A 27907-nucleotide genomic window follows, 5' to 3' on the forward strand; every position below is an offset into this window, starting at 1 on the left:
ACCACATGACAATTGGATTTATTTTCGCCTAAAGAATAATTTTCCAGCATTTCTAACATATCATCCCAGTACATTCACTGAACTCAAGACTCACAGGGATACCCTTTTTTCATGTTTATAGAGAACCTAGTTTATACCTGCTATTGTCTTATGTACATTTTCATGTCACACAATTTTATCTCCAAACAACACCCTTATTTATATATACCCTATAGTTTTCACTTTAACAAAATATTAAACGTTTCATCTGGGTTACAATGTATGAAAGAAAAAAATAAAAGGGAAAATCATATTAAAAAATAAAAAGTAATTTTACTACAATTGAACATAAACCATGAAATATATTGCTTAATACCATAAACTGAAAGTAACATTTCCATAGCCTTTGGAGAAATGCCCTTCCAGTAAAACTGCTTAATCACATTTATTATGTAATAAACTTTTCCACAGATTTTCACTTAGTATAAAAACATCTTAGGCATTATAACTAAACAGGATTTCAAAAACATTTTCAACAGTTGTGTTATTTTTAATGAGTCCTATGGGTACAGCGGACAAATAAATGTAGAATATTACTATGAAGAAAACTAGGGCAGGGCGTGGTGGCTCACACTTTGGGAGGCAGAGGCGGGTGGATCACTTGAGGTCAGGAGTTCGAGACCAGCCTAGCCAACATGGTGAAACTGTCTCTACTAAAAATACAAAAATTGGCCAGGCGTGGTGGCATATGCCTTGTAGTCCCAGCTACTTGGGAGGCTGAGGCAGGAGAATCACTTGAACCTGGGAGGTGGAGGTTGCAGTGAGCCGAGATCACACCACTGCATTCCAGCTTGGGTGACAGAGCAAGCCTCTGTCTCAAAAAACAAAACAAAACAAACAAACAAACAAAAAAGAAAGCTGGGGTCTTCCCAAACCAAGAATTCAGGAGTTTCCAGAGTAAATAATTCAGTGTACTAGTGTCAGTCTCCATTTTGTGATGTTGTACTACTAACACTTTTACAGCTCTGCACCTCTTGTTCTGCCCATTTGGTCAAACTGATCATGCTTGAGTGCTTCCTCCTTTGTCACTAGATGGACGTTCAAACCACACAAAGCTTCATCTAACCCATCCCCACACCTTATCAACCATAACACACCAAGCAAGTTGCTTATCTGGGCTCTCAAGCCATTTTTGGACCAGCTTTGGAAGTCTACTCAGCTTTCCCCAGAAACCCACATTATGTAATCAACAGTCTCATAACACTTCTCAACCAAACTTTAGGTGAAGTTTGATACAGTTCCAGTAGAGAAGTCACAAGTTCAAATTATCAAAATGTTATGAGGGTGAACATATAAACTTTGTAGTTTATCTGCCAGGAAAAAAAAAATCTGTATGTGTTATGTCCTTTCTTAAAAGAAAATTTATATATATTAATTTTTCCAATTGCCACTGAGCATTCCAAGGGTAAAAAAGAGATGTTGTTGTTTTTATCCATATTCCCCACACTTTTTTGTTTCCTAATATGTCATATTTTTACTATACTTGTATTTTCACTTCAGGTACATCAAGATAAATGCCATAGGTGTTATTCGGCATGCAAGAAAGAGACATACAAAAATATAATAATACTGTGCATATGCATCAAGAGCAATGCAGACTTCAGGGTGTGAGAGTCTGAAATATCCTTTCTATGGGATTTTCATTATACCACATAAGTATCCCAAGGCAGAGTGTGGAGAGAATTCAAGTACAAAATACAATTAGTTTCTGGGCTGGGCATGGTGGCTCACACCTGTAATCCCAGAGCTTTGGGGGGCCAAGGCAGGTGGATCACTTGAGTTCAGGAGTTCGAGACCAGCCTGGCCAACATAGTGAAACCTTGTCTCTACTAAAAATACAAAAACTAGCCGGGCGTGGTAGCGGGCACCTATAATCCCAGCTACTTGGGAGGCTGAGGCAGGAGAATTGCTTGAACCCGGGAGACAGAGGTTGCAGTGAGCCGAGATCACGCCGCTGCACTCCAGCCTGGGTGACAGAATGAAACTCCATCTCAAACAAACAAACAAAAAAACCAAAATACACTTAGTTTCTGAAAATTATATGTTGTTTGATCCAACAATGGAAATCATTGTTCTAGATCCTTCGATAGCTTAATGGTGCACTGTTGTTATCTGTTATGAAGTATGCTACTGAGGTAGGATAAAACTATGTTGGCAAGAAATGATTCATTCATACTTATAAAATACATCAAATTTTATTAGTTTAAACATTAAATCTATGATGCATTCTTAAATAGTAGCAAAATGTGATTCCAGCAGTTAATGTAAATCCTAGTAACAAACATGGGATTCTGGTTACTTTGATTAAACTGCCTATGCTCGGCCGGCCGGGCACGGTGGCTCCAGCCTGTAATCCCAGCACTTTGGCAGGCCAACGTGGGCGGATTATGAGGTCAGGAGTTCGAGACCAGCCTGGCCAGCATAGTGAAACCCCGTCTCTACTAAAAATACAAAAATTAGCCAGGCGTGGTGGTACATGTCTGTAATCCCAGCTACTTGGGAGGCTGAGGCAGGAGAATCGCTAAAACCCAGGAGGCGGAGGTTGCAGTGAGCTGAGATTGCATCACTGCACTCCAGTCTGGGCAACAGAACAAGACTCCATCTCAAAAAAAAAAAAAAATCAATCTTTGCTATGCAACAGCTATTGGCATTTGATGGAGAAGGTAGCCTCCACTTTTCTGCATTATTTGTACCACACATCAGTCCCTAATAAGCTATTACTCTCCTCTAATAAAAATCCGAGTGCCTTCCTGGCTCTATTTCATGGTCTGTTGGTAGAGAATTTCTTTCTTTTTTTGAGTCAGAGTTTCGCTCTTGTTGCCCAGACTGGAGTGCAGTGGCACGATCTCGGCTCACCACAAACTCTGCCTCCCGGGTTCAAGCGACTCTCCTGCCTCAGCCTTCTGAGTAGTTGGGATTACAGGCATGCACCAGCATGCCTGGCTAATTTTGTATTTTTAGTAGAGATGGGGTTTCTCCATGTTGGTCAGGCTGGTCTCGAACTCCCGACCTCAGGTGATCTGCCTGCCTCGGCCTCCCAAAGTGCTGGGATAACAGGCGTGAGCCACCGTGCCCGGCCAGTAGAGAATTTCTTTCCATACCCACAGTGCCCTTCTGTCAGAAGAAGGGCACCTGGAGTGCAATAAGGATGATGAGTGACATCGTAGTTCATTATCCTCTGCCCTTTCCAAGTGCTCTCTAATTCAGACTATATTTAATTTTAAAAGACGGAGTCTTTCTTCTTCAGGAGCTTGGAGAGAAATAATCCTCACCTAATGAGTGAGCCCTTCCATCCTTTGATTCTTCCCCAAACAACACCATGTAAGGCATATAATCATGTATAAAATCAGCAGATTGCAAAGTTCTGGTTGGAAGTTATAAATAGTCGCCTTTTCAATAAATCTTAAATACTTCAACAAAACATTTTTTAAGCTGAAAGTAATTGGCCATTTCCAAACATCCTACAACCTTTGATATGTATCATGTAATGAGTTTTAACACATTTGGACTTCTGATTATGCTGAAGTATATAATATCAGAGGGTTATGAGGAAACTAGAGACTGAGTTCTACTCTTCCTATGAATCCTCACCTACAGTTGTGGTCCAGGAGTAATAGTCTCGGCACGCATGTTACATTTGTGTGATTTCATCAAAGATGTATCTTTTGATGCCTATTGAGCTCTGAGACCTGGATAAAGCTTCTGTCATACATAGTATATTGACAGGATTTGAACTCTGATGTCTGTTAATGCTTAAACTCATCAGGAGTTTGCCACAGTCACTGTATTTGTAAGAATTGTCTCAAGAATGAATTCTCTGATGTTGTGAGAGAAGTAATTTGTGGCTGAAGAACTGGCCACACTCCTTTGTAAGGTTACTTTTTTTTTTTTTTTTTTTTTTGAGACGGAGTTGCACTCTTGTTGCCCAGGCTGGAGTGCAATGGCATGATCTCGCTCACTGCAACCTCCGCCTTCTGGGTTCAAGCGATTCTCCTGCCTCAGCCTCCTGAGTAGCTGGGATTACAGGCGTGCACCACCACGCCCAGCTAATTTTTGTATTTTTAGTAGAGACAGCATTTCACCATGTTGGCCAGGCTGGTCTCGAACTCGCAACCTCAGGTGATCCCCCCACCTTGGCCTCCCAAAGTGCTGGGATTACGGGCATGAGCCACCATGCCCAGCGTCCTTTGTAAGGTTTCTATCCACTATGAATTCTTCGATGTTTTGCAAGGTTTGAATTTTGAGTAAAGACCTTGCCACATTCGTTACATTTGTAAGGTTTGTCTCCAGTATGGATTGCCATATGGGTAGTTAGGGTTGAGCGAACACTAAAGGCTTTCCCACACTCATTACACCTATAAGGTTTTTCTCCAGTGTGAATTCTTCTATGATTTGCAAGATGTGAATTTTGAGTAAAGACCTTGCCACATTCGTTACATTTGTAAGGTTTTTCTCCAGTATGGATGACCTGATGGGTAGCTAGGTTTGAATGTACACTAAATGCTTTGCCACACTCATTACACTTGTAAGGTTTCTCACCAGTGTGAATTCTCTGATGAACTGCAAGGTACGAATTGTGCCTGAAGACCTTGCCGCAATCATTACATTTGTATGGTTTTTGTCCGGTATGTATTGTCTGATGGGTAGTTAGGCTTGAATGAACACTAAAGGCTTTGCCACACTCATTACACTTGTAAGGTTTTTCTCCAGTATGAACTCTCCAATGCCTTGCAAGTTGTGATGTTTGACTGAAGGCTTTACCACATTCATCACACTTGTAAGGTTTCTCTCCAGAATGAATTCCCCGATGACTTGCAAGGTGTGAATTTTGTGTGAAGACCTTACCGCAGTCATTACATTTGTAAGGCTTTTCTCCAGTATGAATTGCCTGATGGGTAGTTAGGCTTGATCGCACACTAAAGGCTTTGCCGCACTCATCACACCTGTAAGGTTTCTCTCCAGTATGAATTCTTCGATGATTTGCTAAGTGTGAATACTGAGTGAAAACCTTGACGCATTCATTACATTTGAAAGGTTTTTCCCCGGTATGGATGATCTGATGCTTAGTTAAGTTTGAATGCATACTGAAGGCTTTCCCACACTCATTACACTTGTAAGGTTTCTCACCAGTATGAACTCTCCGATGCTTTGTAAGGTATGAATTGTGCCTGAAGACCTTGCCACATTCATTACATTTGTAAGGTTTTTCTCCAGTGTGGATTGTCTGATGGGTAGTTAGGCTTGAGCGAACACTAAAGGCTTTGCCACACTCATTACACTTGTAAGGCTTCTCCCCAGTATGAATTCTTCGATGACTTGCAAGGTGTGAATTTTGAGTGAAGCACTTGCCACATTCATTACATTTGTAAGGTTTTTCTCCAGTATGGATAACTTGATGTGTAGTTAGTTTTGAATGTGCTCTAAAGGCTTTGCCACACTCATTACACTTGTAAGGTTTCTCTCCAGTGTGAATTCTCTGATGACCTGCAAGGTTTGAAGGTTGACTGAAGACCTTTCCACATTCATTACATTTGCAAGGTTTTTCTCCAGTATGGATGACCTGATGGATTGTTAGGTTTGAACGAACAGTAAAGGCTTTGCCACACTCATTACACTGGTAAGGCTTCTCTCCAGTATGAATTCTCTTATGACTTGTTAGCCGTGAGTTTTGATTGAAGACCTTGCCACATTCATCACATTTATAATGTTTTCCTCGATTACTAAGAGACTTTTCAACTTGATTGTATTCATAAATTTTCCCTTCACCTTGAAATTGCTGCAGTTCAGGCAGATGTGACTGAAAGCTTACTCCAAGCTGATTTTCAATAAGCCTGTTTCCTGCAGCCCTTCTATCACGTTGATCTCTTCTACCAGGGAGATTTTCTTTTTGCAACGTAAGTACTCTTTTAGAATTTCCTTCATCATCTTTCCACGGACACTCAAAGTCATATGTATTTTTCTGAACTTCCTGGAAGGACAAGCCTTCAGTGTCATGGCTTTCAAGTCTCTCCAACTTCACCATGTAGAATGCTTCTCCCATATTGTTCTTCCCCTTTGGTGGCAAATCCTTGTTTATACATTTACAAGAGATATCTGTCAGATATAAACAACCATAGGTTTCCAGTTAATTATAGTAGGTAAATAATTATTTCCCATTGAAAAACCTAATGTTACACCAAAAGTAATAGTTATGTTGAACAGACTTATGATTCTTCAGAACCATAATTTTCCAGAACACAAAAGGAACAGGATTCCTTATCAAAGGTGATAACATGTAATTCAAATAGTAGGGGATCCTAGTTTTAAACAATCTGTGAACAAAACACTCATATTGTGCAAACCCATATTAGCCCTGAAAGGAGTATTTTTCAACCATGACCCAAGGCTACCAATTGGCAGTATGTTTCACATGGCTGTCACAGAATTCAAGACAAAGAATTCTTATATTGTGCCTATTTAAAGCGTATTTGTTATGCATAAGTAAATGCTAAAGCACAACATGATATACTCTAATGGTAAATAACTCACAGCAAACATATGTAATGAATAATTAAAGAAGTAGTAATTTTGAATTGGAAAACAATAATAGCACTGAAAAAATGAGGAGGAATTCAATTTTAAAATGTCAGAAAAAACTATTTTTCTGAATACCTGTTATAAAACTACATACCCCTATATACCCACACAGAGCAAATATTTTGCAACATTAACAAGTGGTATATAACAGTTATATTTCTTTCTTTCTTTTTTTTTTTTTGAGAAGGACTTTTGCTCTTGTTGCCCATGCTGGAGTGCAGTGGTACAATCTCAGCTCACCGCAAACTCTGTCTCCTGGGTTCAAGCAATTCTCCTGCCTCAGCCTCCTCAGTAGCTGGGATTACAGGCATGCACCACCACGCCAGACTAATTTTGTATTTTTAGCAGAGACAGGGTTTCTCCATGTTGGTCAGGCTGGTCTCGAACTCCCGACCTCAGGTGATCCACCTGCCTCAGCCTCCCAAAGTGCTGGTATTACAGGTGTGAGCCACTGCACCCAGCCCCAACAGTTACATTTCTTACACACAGTGAAAAACCATCCTCTATCAATAATAATCAAAATTAAGAAAATATTTTAGCAACTCAGGATATACGCAGTAGGCAAGAATTAGTAACCGTGTTTACAGGAAGTTATAGTCTGTGGATTTGTCAACAATTTCTTTCTTTTTTTTTTTTGGAGACAGAGTCTTGCTCTGTCGCCCAGGCAGTGGCGCAATCTCGGCTCACTGCAAGCTCCGCCTCCCGGGTTCACGCCATTCTCCTGCCTTAGCCTCTCGAGTAGCTGGGACTACAGGCACCCACCACCACGCCCAGCTAATTTTTTGTATTTTGTTTAGTAAAGCCGGGGTTTCACCGTGTTAGCCAGGATGGTCTCGATCTCCTGACCTCGTGATCCACCCGCCTCAGCCTCCTAAAGTGCTGGGATTACAGGCGTAAGCCACGGTGCTCAGCCAACAATTTCTCTTGAGAAAACAGGAGTTTGCTGGGCGCGGTGGCTCCTGCCTGTAATCCCAGCACTTTGGAAGGCCGAGGCAGGTGGATCACGAGGTCAGGAGATCAAGACCATCCTGGCTAACACGATGAAACGCCATCTCTACTAAAAATACAAAAAATTCGCCATGCGTTGTGGCAGGCGCCTGTAGTCCCAGCTACTCGGTAGGCTGAGGCAGGAGAATGGCGTGAACCCAGGAGGTGGTGCTTGCAGTGAGCCGAGATCGCGCCATTGCACTCCAGCCTGGGCGACACAGCCTGACTCCCTCTCAAAAAAACAACAAAAAAGAGGAGTTCTACTTCAGAACCAGCACAGGATATAGGAACCGGAATATAATTTTTTAAAGAAAACTTACATTGTATAATGGCAAACTACAGGTGTATATATTTATGGGGAACAAAATGATGTCATGATGCATATATACAATGTGGAATGATGGAATCACGCTTATTACCACATCCATCATGTGAAAAATGTGTCATTTACTCTTGTTTAATTGAACCTTTGTGTTGAAACGACAAACATCTTCCTAATCTCCCCAATCCCACCCTCTTGTAACCAACGTTCTTCTTTCTATGAGTTCAAGAGGTTTAGATTCCACATATAGGTAAGAAGGTGCAGTACTTGTACTTCTGTGCCTAGATTATTTCATTTAGCAAAATATCCTCGGGGTCCATCCATGTTCTGGCAGACAGAACTTCCTTCTTTTAAAGGCTAAACAGTGTTCCATCGTTTTCTTTATCCATTCATCTGTTGATGAACACGTAGTTTGATTTCATAACTTGACTATTGTGAACAATGCTGCATTAAACATGGAATGCAGATATGTCATAGATATGCTGATTTAAATCCTTTGGATATATACTTGACCCTTAAACAATGTAGGGGTTAAGAATGCCAACCCTCCACTCAGTTGAAAATCTGTATATAACTTTTGACTCCCCAAAAACTTAACCACTAATAGCCTGCGATTGACTGGAAGCCTTACTAACAAACATATAATGTCGATTAGAATGTATCTTGTATTTTTTATGTTATATGTATTATATACTGTATTCCTTTTTTGTTTGTTTGTTTTTGAGATGGAGTCTTGCTCTGTCACCAGGCTGGAGTGCAGTGGCACAATCTCAGCTCACTGCAACCTCCACCTCCCAGGTTGGAGCAATTTTCCTGCCTCAGCCTCCCAAGTAGCTGGGATTACAGGCGCCCACCACCATGCCCAGCTAATTTTTTATATTTTTAGTAGAGACGGGGTTTCACCATGTTGGCCAGGATGGTCTCGAACTCCTGGCCTCAGATATCTGCCCACCTTGGCCTCCCAAAATGCTGGGATTACAGGCGTGAGCCACCACACCCTACAAGAGATCACTTTTTATTATGATATGCAATTTACTGAAGAGATGAACTACTTACATAAAGATGATTAGCGCTACAGAGTGTATTAAGCAAATACTTGCAACACTTGAGCTCCATGTAATAGCAATAGGAGGTGGCTATGAAATTGTATGGCAGTACACTATGTACTAAAATTAGTTCTATATAATTATGATTATTATATCTTTACATTTGTGTGTATATATATTTAATATATTATATATTATATATAATATAATATATATTATATATATTATATATATTTTATATTATATATATTATATATATTTTATATTATATATATTATATATATTTTATATTATATATATATATATTTTTTAGATGGAGTCTCGCTGTGTCACCCAGGCTGGAGTGCAGTGGCATGATTTCAGCTCACTGCAACCTCCGCCTCCCAGGTTCAAACAATTCTCTGCTTCAGCCTCCTGAGTAGCTGAGATTACAGGTGCCTGCCACCACGCCCAGCTGATTTTTGTATTTTTAGTAGAGACAGGGTTTCACCATCTTGGCCAGGCTGGTCTTGAGCTCCTGACCTCGTGATCCACCTGCCTCAGCCACCCAAAGTGCTGAGATTACAGGCATGAGCCACTGCGCCCAGCCTGTTTATATTATTCTTGACTGCAAATGGTGTCACATGCAGTAAGTGTGTGTATAAGTTTTGATAAGTTTTAATTTTTTATCATAGATTTGTGTTTTTATTTTGAAAGAGAGTCTCATTCTGACACCCAAGCTAGAGTGCAGTGGTGTGATCTCAGCTCACTGCAACTTCTGTTTCCCTGGTTCAAGTGATTCTCCAGCCTCTGCCTCCCAGCTAGCTGGGATTACAGGCATGTGCCACCATACCCAGCTACTTTTTGTATGTTTAGTAGAAACAGGGTTTCACCGTGTTGGCCAACTGGTCTCAAAATCCTGACCTCAGGTGATCCACCCACCTTGGCCTCCCAAAGTGCTGGGATTACAGGCGTGAGCCACCGCACCCAGTCAGATTTGTGTATTTTTTATGGTGGTAAATAATAGAGTAATAATTTATGCATTCATGACATACCTAATTTTTTCTTAATTTTTATGATATTTTTAGGTTATGCAATTTGTCTGCTTTTTCAAATTGTTGCAAATGTCTTTAAAAATTTCCAATATATTTACTGGAATAAAACCCATATATAAGATGACCCACGGAATTCAAACCTGTGCTGTTCAAGGGCCAACTGTATACCCAGAAGTGGGATTGCTGGATAATATAGTACTTTTATTTTTATTTTTTTGAGAAATTTCCATATAATTTTTCATAATGCCTGGACTAATTTACATTCAACCAATAGTGTATTGGTTGAACCAATATGTGTAAAGATATGGAGAACCCCCAGTCTCCATATCTTTGCTAACACATATCTTTTGTCCTTCTGACAGTAGCCATTCTGACAGCTATGTGATATTTTATGCTGTTTTAAATTTGCATCTCTGCAAGTAGTGATGTTGGCTGTTTGTCTGTCTTCCTTCAAGAACTGTATATTGAGGCTCACACCTGTAATCTCAGCACTTTGGGAGGCCAAGGTAGGTGGATCACCTGAGACCAGGGGTTTGAGACCAGCCTGGCCAACGTGGTGAAACCCTGTCTCTCCCAAAAATGCAAAAATTAGCCAGGCGTGGTGGTGCACGCCTGTAGTCCCAGCTACTTGGGAGGCTGAGGCAGGAGAATTGCTTGAACCTGGGAGGCGGAGATTGCAGTGAGCCGAGATCGCGCCACTGCACTCCAGCCTGGGTGACAGAGCGAGACTCTGTCTCAAAAAAAAAAAAGGAAATAAAATGTATATTGAGGTCCTTTGGCCATTTTTTAATTGGTTTGTTTTCAAGCTATTGAGTAGTTTCGATTTCTCATACATTTTGGACATTAAATTGGTGTCAAATATACAAATTGCAAATACTTTCTCACAATCCGTAGGTTGTCTCTTCATTATGTTAATTGTTCCCTTTGCAGTGCAGAAGCATTTTCAGTAGATGATACCCCATTTATCTGTTTGCTTTTGTTGCATAAGCTTCTGGGGTCAAGGCCAAAAAATCATTGATAACGTCATGTAGGTTTTCCTCTATGATTGCTTCTAGTAGTTTTACATTATCAGGTCTTATGTTTAAGTATTTAATACATTTTGAATCAATTTTGGTATCTGGTGTGAGATTAACATCCATTTCATTCTCCTGTGTGTGGATATTGCGTTTTTCTAGCAACACTTATTGAAAAAACTGTCCTTTTTTCATTGTGTGTTCTTGGTACCTCTGTCAAAAGGCAACTGGCCGTATATCCATCTTTTTTTTTTTTTTTTACTCTTTTTTTTTTTTTTTTTGAGATGGAGTCTCGCTCTGTCACCAGGCTGGAGTGGAGTGCAGTGGCACAATCTCAGCTCGCTGCAACCTCTGCCTCCTGGGTTCAAGTGATTCTTCTGCCTCAGCCTCCCGAGTACCTGGGACTACAGGTGTGCGCCACCACACCTGGCTAATTTTTCTATTTTTAGTAGAGACAGCATTTCACCATATTGGACAGGCTGGTCTTGAACTCCTGACCTCGTGATCCACCCACCTCAGCCTCCCAAAGTGCTGGGATAAGCCACCACATCTGGCATTTTTTACTCTTTCTATTCTGTTCCACTGGTTGATGTGTCTATTTTTAAGGAAGTACTATCCTGTTTTAATTACTATATCTTCATAATAAGGTATATGATGAAATAAGGTAGTGTGATGCCTCCAGGTTTGTTTTGTTCAAAGAATCCCATGCTCAAGTGTGAAAAAAATAGGATACACGCCCCATGTAGGACTGGGATCAAAGAGAGGACATTTCTGTTCACTGTACTTAACATTGGCTAACCATCTCAGAAGATCCAACCCACTCCCCTTGTCACCCACACCCACAAACTGTCACAAAGTGGAAGAGAAGAAGTAGCTGAGACCTCAACAGGCAAGGAAAGCTTAAGACAGCTCCGTGAAGTTTCCGGGGCCCCAGGTGCAAAGGAGGAGCAGCCAATGTTTTCTATCTCTTGGAAGTAGGTCTTCCAAGCTTATGAAATGGGATAAAATATGGATAGGGGCACTTGTCGAAACTATGGAGGCCTCATGTATGTCTCTGTGGACAGAAAAATAAGGATTTTTGATTGAATCAAGCACAGAAGGAGAGACTAAGGAGGAAAGCAACCCTTTTGAAAGGAACTAAGAGTTCATAGAAACCCAGTAACAGACGGTTGGAGATCATGACCAAGACTTTGCATGTGTTGCTGTTTGGGCTGTAGCACCACTGCAGGTTGGAAGGATAAAGTTTTACACATCTAAAGAACAGGGTATTAAGTGGTAGGGAAAAAAATTCTTATCAGTGATCACAGGATATAAACTTTTAAACTTTTATTTCCCAAAAACTCTTCCATTTGCAGGGTGTTTCTCAAACACTGTCTAATGAGATGCTTTCTCCCTGCCCATCTGAACTCTGACCTGTGATCACACCTCTGATCCACTCCCAGTTTCTATTGTCTCTTGGTTCTCCACATTCCGGGGCTCCTTCCCTTGTTCCAACAAGGAGATAATACTCATATCAAAAGGAGAGATTCCTGCTTATGAGAAGAAAGAAGGCCAGGCATGGTGGCTCACGCCTGTAATCCCAGCACTCTGGGAGGCTGAGTTGGGCAAATCACCTGAGGTCAGGAGTTCGGGACTAACCTGGCCAACATGGTGAAACCTCGTCTCTATTAAAAATACAAAAATTAGCTCGGCATGGTGGCTAAAGCCTGTAATCCCAGCTACTCGGGAGGCTGAGGCAGGAGAATCGCTTGAACTCAGGAGGCGGCAGTTGCGGTTGCAGTGATCCGAGATCATGCCATTGCACTCCAGCCTGGGTGACAAGAGTGAAACTCCGTCTCAAAAAAAAAAAAGAAAGAAAAAAAAAAGAAAAAGAAATATAATGTGCTGTGGCTTTTCCAGAATCGCACCCTTAGGTTTATGTGAGAAGAGAGGAAACTGCAGATGGATTTGGGAAAACATTTCAACAATTGATCCACTGAATGCCTCCTGAGTGGTTGGGAAACACCACACTACGCAGATATCTAGCTTTCTTCCATGAACCACTAAATCAAAAGCACAGAAGTAGAAAACAGAAAATCAAACATTTTAAAAGTCTGGTACAAGGTATTACGCATACAAAGCTCTAAAACTCTTCACAAAGTGGGCAGATCATCTCGAGAAACCGCAAGATTAAAGTCCAGATTCTGCATGATCAGGCTTTTCATTTCTGAGTCAACAAGACATCCATCCTCATCGAGCAACGCAGGGGCTCTCAAGAGACTCACAAGGGAAAATGAAAACATACACAAGAACAGACCCTGACTTCTAAAAGAAAGTCATCCTCACCCAGGGAGACCAGGTTCCTATAATTCTCCAACATGACGTCCCTGTATAAAGTCTTCTGAGCAGGGTCCAGGCATGTCCACTCCTCCTGAGAGAATTCTATGGCCACATCCCTGAATGTCAACTGTCCCTAAAATGAAAAACACATTTCACCAAGTGACTATGAGGAAAATTTGAATCTTCACATAAAACGAGAAGAGGAGAGAGCTGTAAGAATAGGTTCAAGTCAGCAGACTGACACATCCAGGCTGTGATCACGGTACATACAGATTTGATCTTCATCCCTCTTTCCTGAAAAGAGCTCACTTGAAATCTGTGAGGTGATAAGTATCTTTTTGTACGTCAATGAGACTAACTGGTGGCTAAAGGCCGCTAGATAGCTTCAGGGTGTGCGCTGGACACTGCAAAGGCCAAGGCAAGATTACAGGGTTAGGGCGGGCGCCATAGCTCATGCCTGTAATCCCAGCATTTTGGGAGGCCAAGGCCAGTGGATCACTTGAGGTCAGGAGTTTGAGACCAGCCTGGCCAACACAGTGAAAAAACCATGTCTGTACTAAAAATACAAAAATTAGCTGGGCATGGTGGTGTGTGCCTGTAATCCCAGCTATTCAGGAGGCTGAGGCAGGAGAATCACTTGAACCTTGGAGGCAGAGGTTGCAGTGAGCCGAGATCACACCACCACACTCCAGCCTGGGCGACAGAGTGAGACTCTCTCAAAATAAGTAAATAAAAATAAAAATAAATAAAAGATTACAGGGTTGGGACTTTCAGGCTCAATCTCCAACACTGCAAAAGGGAAGAAGGGCTGAAGGTTCAGTTGAACATCCATGGCCAATAATTTACACAGTTATGCCTATGTAATAAAGCTTCCATAAAAATGCAAAAAATTAAGGTTCTGAGGAGCATCTGGGACAGATGATAACATGGAGGCTCCTTGAGTGGTGCACCCACAGAGGGCATGGAAGCTCAGAGTCCCTTCTCCCTATCTCACCCAATAGATCGCTTCCATCTGCATTCTTTGTTATATCCTCAGCAATAAATGAATCAATATGAATCAAGTGTTCCCCTGAGTTTTGCGAGCCACGCTAACAAATTAATTGATCCCAACGAAAAGGTGATGAGAATTTACAACTTAAGCCAGTTAGTGAGAAACCCAAGCCACAACCTGTGTTTGCGAATGGCAATGAGGTGGCTGCACCCTTGTGGGACTCAGCCCTACACCTGTGGGATGTGATGCTATATCCAGACAGCATCAGAATTGAACTGAATGGGAGGACACCCAGGTCATATCCACTGCAGAACTGCTTGATTGATGTGATGGAAAACCCAACACATCTGGGAGAACAGAAGCGTTCTGTGTTGCAAGAGGACAGTAGAAGAAACTGAATCCGGCTGGGCGTGGTGGCTCATGCCTGTAATCCCAGCACTTTGGGAGGCCGAGGCGGGTGGATCACCTGAGGTCAGGAGTTCGAGACCAGCCTGGCCAATGTGGTAAAACCCCGTCTCTATTAAAAATACAAAAATAGCCAGGTGTGGTGGGGGGCACCTGTAATCCCAGTTACTCGGAAAGCTGAAGCAGGAGAATCATTTGAACCTGGGAGGCGGAGGTTGTGGTGAGCCGAGATCACACCATTGCACTCCAGCCTGGGCAACAGAGCGAGACTCTATCTCAAACAAAAACAAACAAACAAACAAACAAAAAAAAAAGAAAAAAAAAGAAACTGAATTAGTTTTTCCCTATATTCTCACACACTAAGGTTTATTTGAGCAAGTTATGTCTGCTTAATCCTGTTTTATTATTCTTTTCCCTAAGAGGTTATGATATCCTCGAAATTAGTGTGGATTTCTGTTTTGTGGACAATAAATAAATATACAGATACAAAATTGGCTGGGCGCAGTGGCTCATGCCTGTAATCCTAGCACTTTGGGAGGCCAAGATGGGGGAATCACTTGAGGTCAGGAGTTTGAGACCAACCTGGCCAACATAGTGAAACTCTGTCTCTACTAAAAATACAAAAATTAGCTGGAAATTGCTTGAACCCGGGAGGCAGAGGTTGCAGTGAGCCAAGATTGTGCCACTGCACTCCCGCCTGGGCAACAGGGAGGCAAACAAAACAAAACAAAACAAAAAAGCCCAGCACAAGTTTATCTCTAGCAGTGTTAGACAGATATTGTGTCTGACACATCAAGTAATATTCAGCATCTAGATGACCTAGAGAATGAGTGGTGTCTTCAAGGATGACAGCATCCACAGTGGCTTTGAAGAAAAAACAAGTCAGAGTCTTAAAACTATGATGAGAGCAATAGCGATGACAGGGATTTAAGAACAATGCCCATATGCGAGGTAGGATTTTAAATCCTTTATGTGTAATAACACATACAACACTGTAGCCCATGAGAGAAAGATCTGCTCCCATTTTACTGTGGGGACAACTGTTTCACAGACACGCTGAGAAACCTGTCTCAGGTCAAAGGGCTAAAAATGACAGAGCAAGTACCTGTACCCAGGTGTCTAGGAATTAAAATTAAACCTAAGCAATCAGTTAAGCAACAGGCAAGCTACCTGGAAGAGCAGCTCACAATGACCTGAATAATCTTCCAAAGAGGGTAAGTGGGCGGTTTGGAATGCTAAAGCATTAAGGAAGGCTACATAGTCAAGAGCCTTCAGAGTTTTCATTTTAGAATCTCAGTGTCTGAGATCAGCACAAAGGAGTCAATGTATCTGTCCAAGGTTCTGAAAGGGTGGTCATTTTGGAAGAATTCATTTATGTAACGACGTGTACCAATGTCTAATAGATTCCCAACATCCTTTTGTGCAACATCTATCAGCAGCTGCCCACAGCTCTTTGGTTTACCATTCTACCGTGGATGACTGACATGTAGATTGGTCTGAATAGTTTCTTGGTCATTAAACTGGTTAGAAAAGAACTTTCCCAGTCTTTTAGATGCTACACGGTGGCTGAAATCCTCAGAATTACTGTGAAAATGAGGTTTAAAAAATAAAGAAATTGGCTGGGCATGGTGGCTCATGCCTGTAGTCCCAGCACTTTGGGAGGCCGAGGCAGGCAGACTGTTTGAGCCCAGGAGTTTGAGACCAGCCTGGGCAACACAGCAAGACCTTGCTTCTACAAAAAAGTAAAAATAAATAAATACAAATAAATAAAGAAGTACAAGAAATGAGAGAATGTTGGAGAATGAAGGGTAAAATGATGTCGAGCAAAACTGGCCACAGAATGTGTTAATATATTCAAGTTCAAATAGTGTTTTATGAAGAAAGAGACTTTAAAATCTCAGGGGTAAGCAAATTTAAACTGAAAACAGAATAAAAAGTCCTAGAAAGATACAGTAAAAAGTAGTGTCTGTCTCTTTGCATGAAGTAGTATAATATAGTTTGCATAAAGTAGTGTAATATAGTTTGCACACATTTGGAAGACAACCAGCTGGCAAGGGAATTATCTCAAAGAACTACACAGGAGCCAAATGAGATTATCAAGGACAACAAACCACTTCCTTTATTACAAGGTCACACTTACAGAAAAAAGCACATGTAAAAGCCTAATTTCAGCCCTGAATTCAGGACTTTCTCACTGGAAATTTGGGTAGACTCAAAAGAGAAAACAAAGATAAAAGTGGCTATGAGTTTTGGCTGAGCACAGTGGCTCACGCCTGTAATCCCAGCACTTTGGGAGGCCGAGGCAGGCGGATCACGAGGTCAGGAGATCGAGACCATCCTGGCTAACACGGTGAAACCCCGTCTCTACTAAAAATACAAAAATAAATTAGCCGGGCGTGGTGGCGGGCACCTGTAGTCCCAGCTACTCGGGAGGCTGAGGCAGGAGAATGGCATGAACCTGGAAGGCGGAGCTTGCAGTGAGCCGAGATTGCACCACTGCACTCCAGCCTGGGTGACACAGAGCGAGATTCCGTCTCAAAAAAAAAAAAAAGTGGTTATGAGTTTTGTATGACTATATAAATTTCTTTCTTTTTTTTTGTTTTTTTTTTGAGATGGAGTTTTGCTTTGTCACCCAGGCTGGAGTGCAGTGGGTTCAGGGAGCTTCCAGAGGGCTGACACGTGGAGGTTCCTGGAGGACGGCATACCCAGGGAGGGCAGGGAAGCTCTGCACCCCTTTCCCCATACCTCAACCTTATGCATCTCTTCACTGGTATCTTCTGTAATAGTATTTATAATCAACCAGTAAAACTGAGTGTTTCTCTGACCTCTAAGAGTTGCTCCAGCAAATTAATCCAACCCAAAGAAGGGTTCATGGTTCGGAACCTCAACTTGAAGTTGGTTGGTCAGAAGTTTCAGAGACCTGGACATGCAATTGGGAACTGAGCCATCAATCTGTGAGATCTGACACTGTCTTCATGCAGACAGTGTTGGAATTGAACTGGAGGACAGCCAGTTGGTTGCTCGCTGTTTGTTGGTGGGGAGAAATCCCTCGCATTTGGCCACAGAAGTCTTCGGTGTGGATTGTGGTGTTGGTGTGAGACCAGAGGAAAACATGGTTTTTGAGTTGTTTTTCCTAAACAGCACCAAAAGTAAATTGACATGAGGTCACCTAACTGAGAAAAACTGAAACAAGTTCAAGGCTAACAATATGGAACTTCACCAAAGGTCATTATATACACAAACGCATTTATGTCCATATATTACTATCCTATTAGTTCATTAATAGATAGTAGAGAACAGGCTGGGCGTGGTGGCTCACACCTGTAATCTCAGCACTTTGGGAGGCCGAGTTAGATGGATCACCTGAGGTCAGGAGTTCGAGACCAGCCTGGCCAACATGGTAAAACCCCGTCTCTACTAAAAATACAAAAATTAGCCAGGTGTGGTGGCAGGCACCTGTAATCCCAGCTACTCGGGAGGCTGAGGCAGGAGAATTGCTTGAACCTAGGAGGCGGAGGTTGCAGTGAGCCGAGATTGCACCCCTTCACTCCAGCCTGGGCAAAAGAGTGAAACTCCATCTCAAAAAAAAAAAAAAGACAGTGGAGAACAAATTTAAGGCCACAGAAAATATTTAAAATATGACTTCAAACGATAAAACACATACAATTTATTTAAATGATGGTATGTCTTTTATAAAACCATGGGCGTATGCATCTATATATTCATGTGTACACATCACATATACCAGTTAAATTAAGTGAAATAAGGAGATGTGTCTCAATGATGTATTTTTTTTGATGATATCTTTAGTTGTTTTTTTTCGCTCATGTGCTTTTCAGAAAGTCTGGGACAATTAAAATGCATGAATTGTACTTAATGTAGTTTACAAACATTTTTGTAAATTAAGCTGTAAAAACGCTAAAACAAAAATATGTAAGAACTTGTACTCCAATTGGTATTAAATACAAATATTAAAAATACAGATACCATTTTTTCCCAGTTAAATTTAGATATTTAGGCATTAACAAAAGCCCAATGGAGGTTTTAGTTTATTTTACTCATGAAATCATAACATAAGATTAGGACATTTTTTAATACCATACATTAATTTAATAGATTTAAGAAGTACATATTGCAACAATACTTACTCAAAGAAATTATTGGATAACTAAAAATCAGTCCAAAAAGGAAATTTGAAAAACACCAAAAGCTAATATTAAACAAGAAAATTTCACCAAACATCATAATCAAGCAGTAAATGCTGGATGCATTTGCTCTAAATTAAAATGGAGAAAATGGGCTGGGTGTGATGGCTCATGCCTGTAATCCTAACACTTTGGGAGGCCAAGGCGGGTGGATTGCTTGAGCTCAGGAATTCGAGACGATCCTCGGCAAAATAGTGAGACCCCTATCTTTACAAAAAATATAAAAATTAGCTGGGTGTGGTGGCATGCACGTGTAGTCCCAGCTACTTGAGAGGCTGAGGTGGGAGGCTGGCTTGAGCCCAGGAGGTGGAGGTTGCAGTGAGCCAAGATTGCACCACTGCACTCCAGACTGGGCGACAGGGCCGGACCTTGTATCAGAAAAAAAAAAAAAGGAGAAAATGGGGCTCACCAAGGCTCCAGCTAAAGCCCACTTCAGAGCATGCCTGAGCTGAGACCAAGAAAAAGGTAAAGTAGGAGCTGGATCTGTTAAAACTAACAGATGACATACTCACAACCCAGGAGAAGAATGCATTGAAGTATAAGAACTAATAACAATACTGTGAAAACAATCTTCATTCTTTCTTTAGCAGCTCTCATTAAACACAAACACACAATGCATCTCACGAGTACATTAGGAATTATACAATGCTACCTATTAAAATACGTTTCCAGACCTATTTAAAGAAATTATAAAACTGTACTAAAGTGATGTCAATAAAATAGAGGAATAGAACTCCCAAACACTACCTCCACCATGGAGACACACATTTAGTAGCAACATATGAACCAATTGCCTTTGTGAGAAATCCAGTAATCATGTAAGAGGCTGGAACTCTTAACAGAAGTCTAGTAGGAAAATACAGGACATCTGCTCACAGAGGCCTCATCCTGGCATGATGCAGTGTCACTACAAGAAAAACACCCATTTCCCATTTCTCCTGGGAGAGGAAACGTATGAAAACATTCATCCAATATTCTGCCTTTCCAGGGTGCTGCCTGAGGGATAAGTTTCTCTCTTGGTTGAATATAAGTAATGAAGGCCGGGCGCGGTGGTTCACGCCTGTAATCCCAGCACTTTGGGAGGCCAAGGCGGGTGGATCGCTTGAGCTCACGAGTTGGAGACCGGCCTGGGCAACATGGTGAAACCCCATTTCTATTAAAAATACAAAAAAATAGCCGGGCGTGGTGACGCACGCCTGTAGTCCCAGCCGGGCGTGGTGACGCACGCCTGTAGTCCCAGCTACTCAGGGGGCCATGGCAAGAGAATCACTTGAGCCCAGGAGGTGGAGGTTGCAGTGAGCTGAGATCGCATCACTGCACTCCAGCCTAGGCGACAGAGCGAGACTCTGTCTAAACCAAAAAAAAAAAAAAAAAAAAAAAGGAGTTTGGTTTGGAGTCAGAAACACAGTGACTCACTTGTTCGGCATCAAATGCAATATAAATAAGGCTACAAAGCTTTCCCCACAGTGGTCTCGTTTTACAGCATTTCATGGGTGCTTGTACACAGTAACATCTGACTTCATAACCAGCTTCTCTTATCACAGTTTACACAGAGCTGGCAATATATTCAAATATGGCCTGAACAATCCGTGTTGCCCAACAGCACTGATGCTACAGGACCCTCACCCCATCTCCATCCATGTCTGGGTGTGAGCCCTTCCTAGGACTATGCCCCGTGCAGCCTCTTCCCAAGTTCATGTCACTGGGTCACAAGAGATGGAATCTAAGTGAGATGAGAGGGACTGAGGGAAGGCATGAGTGAGTGTGAGCAAACCTGTCAGGCAGGATGCTTCAGATTCAGAGAAGATTCCCAACTCCAAGGCCCAGGGTTTCTGAAAGGAAGGAGACAGAACAATCCACCGAGAATATCATCTCACCTGACGAAGAGCCATCCCTGACTCCTTTGCTTTCCTCTTCCTCTTCTTTCAGGGTTCTACCTTGGGTAACATGAAAGAGACTTTAGAATTCAGTCCTGAATGTAAAAAATATGCTGTTTATTGGTTAGAATCAACACACCCCCTCCTGGGCCATAACCTTATACACAGGGAAGACCTTATACACAGGAAAGATGGTCCTCTGCTGCCCACTGCACCAGAAAAGATGCAGGGATAAGAAACTCCTATAGGAAAAACAAGTGAGTTTCTGACCTCTTTCTTTAGAACCCACTCCCCTCCTGAAGAAGCCCCCACACAGGCTGCAGCAGTGGGGAGCTGGGCTGGAATGAGCTTCTGTTCAGGGCACAGACCCAGCCCTGACCAAACCCCACGCTGAGCACAGCCCCCCTCCCCTCTGAGGGTCACAGGCTGATCTCAGCCTTCAGAAACGATCAGCAGTGCCCTGGTGCTCAATGGCAGATACACAATAACAGAACAGAACCAATCTTAAATGTCATTGAAGCTGGGCTGCAACTTATTTGCATGAAAATCTCTGCTAAGGGGGCGTAAGAGACGTATTTGCAAAATGCCTCAGCGTTCTTGAGCTCCACTGAGAGGGGCCAAGCCCGGCACAGCCCCCCACCTTCTGGCTGTACTCTCCCTGGGGGCCTTGTTGTCACCAGGATCCAGACAGTGGAAGGAGAAGCAGCACAGAGAAACACGCAGAACAGCCAACACAGACAAGAGGTGAGGGTGGGGGTGGGGATGGAATGCTGAAGCGGGGGTCAGGGAGAGGGCCACAGAAGTCCCCACTGAGGAAGTGATATCAGAACAAAGACTTGGGTTAGGAAGGGTGTTTGCACCTGCAGCTGAGGGGCCAGAGTCCTAGGCAGAGGGACCACCCATGTGAAGGCCCTGAGGCAGGAGTAACTTGGGGACCCCGGAAAAGGAAAGGGGCCTGAGTGGCTGAAGCAGAGGGAGTGAGGACATAGGCAGGAGATGAGGTCAGAGAGGTCCTGGGGGAGCAGGTCAGGCAGGGTTGAGGTCTTCAAACAATTTTTCTCCCACATCTCCAAAGAATGTTTAGGCGGGATGCAGTGGCTCTTGCCTGTAATCTCAGCACTTTGGGAGGCAGAGGTGGGTGGACTGCTTGAGCTCAGGAGTTTGAGACCAGCCTGGGCAACATGGCAAAACCCCATCTCTAAAAAAGGTACAAAATTTAGTCAGGTGTGTTGGTACGGGTCTGTAGTCCCAGATACTTGGGAGGCTGAGGTAGGAGGATCGCTTCAGCCCAGGAGGTGGAGGTTGCAGTGAGCCCAGATCACTCCAACCTGGGCGACAGAGCGAGACTCTGTCTCAAAAAAAAAAAAAAGACTAGAAGAAATAATAAATAAGTTTTTAAACAATGTATTTCTTTAATTCGCTTATCTTATTTTTAACTCACAAATAATGTCCTATCTTCTATATTTTAAATACATGCTGACATGTTCAGCTAAGCCCTGGGTCTTAGCTGAAGACCCCTACCCACGCTGGGTGTGCTGGGGAACACCTTTGGGGGAATTCAGGATGACCCTTTTGGACATACGAAGGTGGAGATGCCTGTTCCACCTCCTAGCAGACTGTTGAGGAGACAACTGGACAAAGGATTCCAGTGTTCAAGGGAGAGGTCTGCAGGGAACAGGGAGCTGTGTAGGTGGGTTTAAAGCTGTGAGATGAGATGATAAGGAAGAGCAGTGGGTTGCAGGGTCCAGCCCCACAGGGTCGGTGGGTTTTCTCCTCGTGTGTGGGGACGAGACAGCGTAGAAATAATGACACAAGACAAAGAGATAAAAGAAAAGACAGCTGGGCCCAGGGGACCGCTACCACCAAGACGCGGAGACCGGTAGTGGCCCCGAATGTGAGGCTGCACTGATATTTATTGGATACAAGACAAAGGGGCAGGATAAGGAGAGTGAGCCATCTCCAGTGACAGGTAAGGTCACATGGGTCACGTGTCCACTGGACGGGGGCCCTTCCCTGCCTGGCAGCCGAGGCAGAGAGAGAGAGAGAGAGAGAGAAAGAGGGAAACAGCTTACATTATTATTTCTGCTTATCAGAGACTTTTTGCACTTTCACTAATTTGCTACTGCTAACTAAACGGCAGAGCCAGGTGTACAAGATGGAACATGAAGGCAGACTAGGAGCATGACCACTGAAGCACAGCATCACTAGGCCTCTGGATAACTGCGTCCGAGCCTGACTAATGTCAGGCCCTCCACAAGAGGTGGAGGAATAGAGTCTTCTCTAAACTCCCCCGGGGAAAGGGAGACTACCTTTCCCCGTCTGCTAAGTAGCGGGTGTTGTTCCTTGACACTAACGCTACCGCTAGACCATGGTCTGCTTGGCAACGGGTGTCTTCCCAGACGCTGGCGTTACCGCTAGACCAAGGAGCCCTCTGGTGGCCCTGTCTGGGCATAACAGAAGGCTCGCACTCTTGTCTTCTGGTCACTCCTCACTATGTCTCCTCAGCTCCTATCTCTGTATGGCCTGGCTTTTCCTAGGTTATGATTCTAGAGTGAGGATTATTATAATATTGGAATAAAGAGTAATTGCTGCCAACTAATGATTAATGATATTCATATATAATCATATCTAAGATCTATATCTTGTATAACTATTCTTATTTTATTATACTGGAACAGCTTGTGTCCTCGGTCCCTTGCCTCGGCACCTGGGTGGCTTGCCGCCCACAGCGGGTGTGGACAGGAACCAAGAAGCTCACGGAGTAAGCCGTGCACACTCCACATTTAGGGAACAGAAAAATCAAGAGACACCAGAAGAGGAAAGAGTGACGTGATCAGCGAGGTATCAAAAACTTGAAAACAAATAGTTTTAAAAGGTTAATGGAATGTCCCTAAAGCCAGGAAAACAGAAGAGAAAGTGAGAAAAGAAAAAAAAAGAACACGAAGTTTTTGTGTACTATTCTCTTAAACAGAGCATAGAAGAGGGGAACTTACTACAGAAGGAAAAGTAGTTAAGGATTTTTTGTTTTTTTTTTTTGAGATGGAGTCTCGCTCTGTCACCCAGGCTGGAGTGCAATGGTGTGATCTCGGCTCACTGCAAGCTCTGCCTCCTGGGTTCAAGTGATTCTCCTGCCTCAGCCTCCCAAGTAGCTGGGATTAAAAGCACACGTCACCACGGCCAGCTAATTTTTGTATTTTTAGTAGAGAGGAGGTTTCACCATGTTGGCCAGGCTGGTCTCGAACTCCTGACCTCAGGTGATCCGCCTGCCTCGGCCTCCCAAAGTGCTAGGATTGCAGGCGTGAGCCACCGTGCCCAGCCTTATTTTTTGTTTTAAAGTTGGAAGAGTAAATGGGAAAGAAAGGCTTTATTTTCTGTGTGTGTGTGTGTGTGTGTGTGTGTGTGTGTGAATAGACAAGACCACTAATCTGGATATGCTCATCAAAATAATTCCCTTGAAGTAAAAGTTGACGCATTGGAGGAGGAAGCCACACCGTCCTGAGACTGTGGTGCAAAATTGAAGAGCCAGCAACAGCCCCGAGCAGGGACAGACCATTCCCAGTACCTCCTGCGTTGAGATCGCAGGCCTTAAGACAGGTGGGTGGGCCTGTTGGAGAGCTCTTCCCTTTACTGTTTGAGACAGGAAAAAATCAAACTGTTCATACTATTGTCACATTCAACCCAGAATACCTCACCTGTAGTCACCAAAATGTGTGTAGTTTTTCCCACAATGACCAGTTGTGCAGTGCACTCCCAGTGGTGGGTCCTACAATTTCACTCCACTCTGACAGTGTCAGATCTCCCAGGTGAAGATCTCAGTGTGCTACATGCTACTAGTAGCTGATGGCTACACTCTCACCAGATAAATACGGTGATTCTCTTAACCCTTTCCTTGGATTCAATTAACTTGCTAAAACCATTCATCTGTATGCTTCGTAGTATCCTTTGTAACAATTAGGTGGGCTGGGTGCGGTAGCTCATGCCTGTAATCCCAGCACTTTGGGAGGCCAAGGTGGGTGGGTTACGTGAGATCAGCAGTTCAAGACCAGCCTGGCCAACATGGTGAACCCCCTTCTTTACTAAAAATACAAAAATTATCCAGGCATGGTGGCGGACGACTGTAATCCCAGCTACTTGGGAGACTGAGGCAGAAGAATTGCTTGAGCCCGGGAAGTGGAAGTTGCAGTGAGCAGAGATCGTGCCATTGCACTCCAGCCTGGGTGACAAGAGCAAGACTCCGTCTCAAAAACAAACAAACAAAAAACAATTGGGTAAACCAAGGAAAATGTTTCCCTGAGTTCTATGAGCTGCTCTGGCAAATTAATAGCACCTCAGGAAGGGATAAGGAGAATCCCAAATTTATACTCAATGGGTCCGAAGCTCAGAATCTGGGACTTAGGGCTGGTATCTGAAGTGGGGACCCTCAACTAGTGGGATCTAATGCTAACTCCGGGTAGATAGTGTCCGAATTGAATTAAATTATAGGACAGTCAGGTAGTGTTTGTTGAAGAACTGCGTGTTGGTGAGGAGAAATCCCCACCCCACACGTTTTGGTGATGAGAGGCGATGCATTCTTTGTTGAGCGTTCATTACTTGATTATGAGAGTAGGAAAAACACTTTGGTTTTTCCTCCTCACTCATACACTTGCCTACACATTACCCCATCCTAGGAAAAGGAAAGAGGGTGACCCACAACTGAATAAGTCAAGTCACTGCCCTCTGGTAGAATAGAGATTGCAAATAGAAGCTAACCTCTAATGCCAGGAATTATAAAATGCACATGTCTTACAGACAAAACTTTTGCAATTCTCACCAGCATCTCCATAACAGAAACAAAATATATACATACAAAATTTGTTATATTATTAGGGGCTGGGCACAGTGGCTGATGCCTGTAATCCCAGCACTTTGGGAAGCTGAGGTGGGTGGATCACCTGAGGTCAGGAGTAGTGAAATCTCGTCTCTACTAAAAATACAAAAGTTAGCCAGGTGTAGTGGTGCATGCCTGTAATCCCAGCTACTCGGGAGGCTGAGGCACGAGAATCGCTTGAACACGGGAGGCAGAATTACAGTGAGCTGAGATTGTGCCATTGCACTCCAGTCTGGGAAACAGAGTGAGACTCTGTCTCAAGAAAAAAAAAATTTGTTAGATTATGGATACAGAAATCAATACATCACGATGTAATTACCCGTATCCAGTGAAACCACCACGCATCTGGGCCAAAGTCCCCCTCTTTCTTCCTTCCTGTGTTTCCCTCCCTCATTCTGTATGTCTCTCTCATTCTCTTCTTCTCTCTCCTTTTTTCTTTTCTGTGTTTCAGCCTGGGTCTCTGCTCCTCATTTTGAGCCCCTCTCCTCTCCTGCTGTTTCTCCTTCCCTCTATTCCTTCTCTTCCACTTGTTCTGCTCCATTCTTGCAACTTGTTTCACCTTATTCCTCTTTCACCCCAATCTTTTGGTTGTCTCCAATCTCAATATATTTCTGCCTCTTTCTTCCCTTATCTCTGCTCTCCCTGTTAAATCCCCTCTTCCCTGTTTCACTTCCTTGTCCCCACTCTTTGGCACCCCCAGATCCCAGGTGTCCCCCTGCTGTGGTTCTCCCTCTGCTCTCCTTGTCACCGGCTGCCCCTTCTTGCTGTGCCAGCACCATGCTGCTTTGTCCGTCCTGGTTCCAAATACCCCCTCCTCTCCCTAACTCTCTGTCTGAGGAGCTGCCCCTCTCCCTACCTTGCTGTCCTTCATCTCTCTAGACATCGAGCTTTTCTCTACATTTCTCCAGTTGTTTCTCCATCCTGTTACTTTCTCAGCGACTTCTTTCACCCGTACTGTCTCTTTACAAATCCCGACCCATCCTCTACTTTGCCATGTTTATTGGTTTCCCTCATTCTTTCCTCTGTCTCTGTTTTTCTACTTTTCTCTCAGCCCCTCTCTCTGTCTCCTGATCCCCTTGGCCCACACATTCACAGGGAGGGTTTGGAGTAAGACGCCTGAATCCTGGAGGAGCACATTTTCCAGCGGGTGGAGCTGGGCAGGCAAGAACACCGGGTGTCACAGGTCAGGCCCCGGGCACCTCCTCAACGTGTGCTCAGGGGAAACGGTGACTGCGAAGGGGAGGCCTAGGGAGCAGCAGGGCCCCGCACGAGGAGGAGGGAGGTGGGGGGCGACGGCGCCTTAGGAGAGGGGTGGGGTCTGCAGGATCCCAGGACCAGGCAGAGGCGCGGCCTCCCCGGGACTGGGGCTGCGGCGCTGCGCTCCAGTAGCCGACTAGGGCGAGGTTAGGGGACGGTAAAATCCTGCACCCACTTCGCGGATGAGGACTTCACAGGGCGCAGGTCAGTAAAGGGTTTTAAGCAGGAAAACGCAGGTCAGTAAAGGGTTTTAAGCAGGAAACGGCGCAGGAAAGGAGGTGTCTGCATGGTCTGAAGGCCGAAAGACCACGGGCAGGACCAGCCTGTGTGATTTTAACCCAAAGCGACGCGACCCCCAGAGTCTCGCGACAACGTCTGAATTTACTTGGAATGGAGGGAGCTGTGCGGGGACTTTAAGGGCTATAGGAACCCCCGGACATCGGGTACGGAGGAGCAGGGGACTCCGAAACGCAGGTTTAATCTACATAGAGGGAAACTCACGCGGCGACGGACAGCCTTCACTCCAAGAGATCTGCTTCCGGGTTTGCAACAAACTGCGCGCGCAGTAAACGGAGCCGGCGGCCTGGGGGCGGGGCCTGGGCCGACCGGTGCAAAGTGGCGGGTTGCGGTGGGGAAAGGCCAGGCGTTGGGAGGGACTGAGAGCATAGGGTGGGCGGGGCCGGGGCGGGCCCTGAACCCGGGAGGCGGAGGTTGCAATGAGCCGATATCGTGCCATTGCACTCCAGCCTGGGTGTCAGAGTGAGACTTCGTCTCTCCTAAAAAAAGAAAAAAAAAACTTAGCCTATCTAAAAGTTTAACCAATGGCCAGTAATATATGCAATCATGCATATGTAATGAAGGCTCCATAACAACCCAAAAGGAGAGGATTCAGAGGAGCTTCTGGATAGGTGAACACTGGGAGGCTCCTACAGTGTGGTGCACCCAGGGAGGGCACCAAGGCTCAACGCC

The 27907-nt window shown here is 43.8% G+C and overlaps 2 protein-coding genes across 4 annotated transcripts in view; both read right to left on the reverse strand.

Annotated features, from left to right (window-relative positions):
- The window catches only part of ZNF347 (zinc finger protein 347), a 41915-nt gene extending 28444 nt beyond the window's left edge, over positions 1 to 13471 (reverse strand). The window contains exon 1 of the mRNA XM_054541193.2: positions 13343 to 13471. The gene's annotated coding sequence lies outside the window, so the exon portion shown is untranslated. The remainder of the gene's footprint in view (positions 1 to 13342) is intronic.
- ZNF665 (zinc finger protein 665) lies at positions 1 to 27500 on the reverse strand. Of its 3 annotated transcripts, none has more exons than XM_054538405.2 (4): positions 27440 to 27490; positions 20815 to 20870; positions 13343 to 13469; positions 1 to 6132 (listed from the first exon to the last, which is right to left on the reverse strand). In XM_054538405.2, the coding sequence occupies exons 2-4, from the start codon at positions 20827 to 20829 to the stop codon at positions 4238 to 4240; spliced, it is 2037 nt and encodes a 678-aa protein (XP_054394380.2). In that variant the 5' UTR covers positions 20830 to 20870; positions 27440 to 27490; the 3' UTR covers positions 1 to 4237.
- Positions 27501 to 27907: the final 407 nt, after the last annotated feature.

Source organism: Pongo abelii, chromosome 20 (assembly GCF_028885655.2).
Source record: "Pongo abelii isolate AG06213 chromosome 20, NHGRI_mPonAbe1-v2.0_pri, whole genome shotgun sequence".
Taxonomy (NCBI): domain Eukaryota; kingdom Metazoa; phylum Chordata; class Mammalia; order Primates; family Hominidae; genus Pongo; species Pongo abelii.

Coding starts and splice junctions, on each gene's coding strand:
- ZNF665 (XM_054538405.2), bottom strand. Junction 6,133..13,342: donor TAGGAACCTGGTCTCCCTGG/GTGAGGATGACT, acceptor TATATCTGACAG/ATATCTCTTGTAAATGTATA.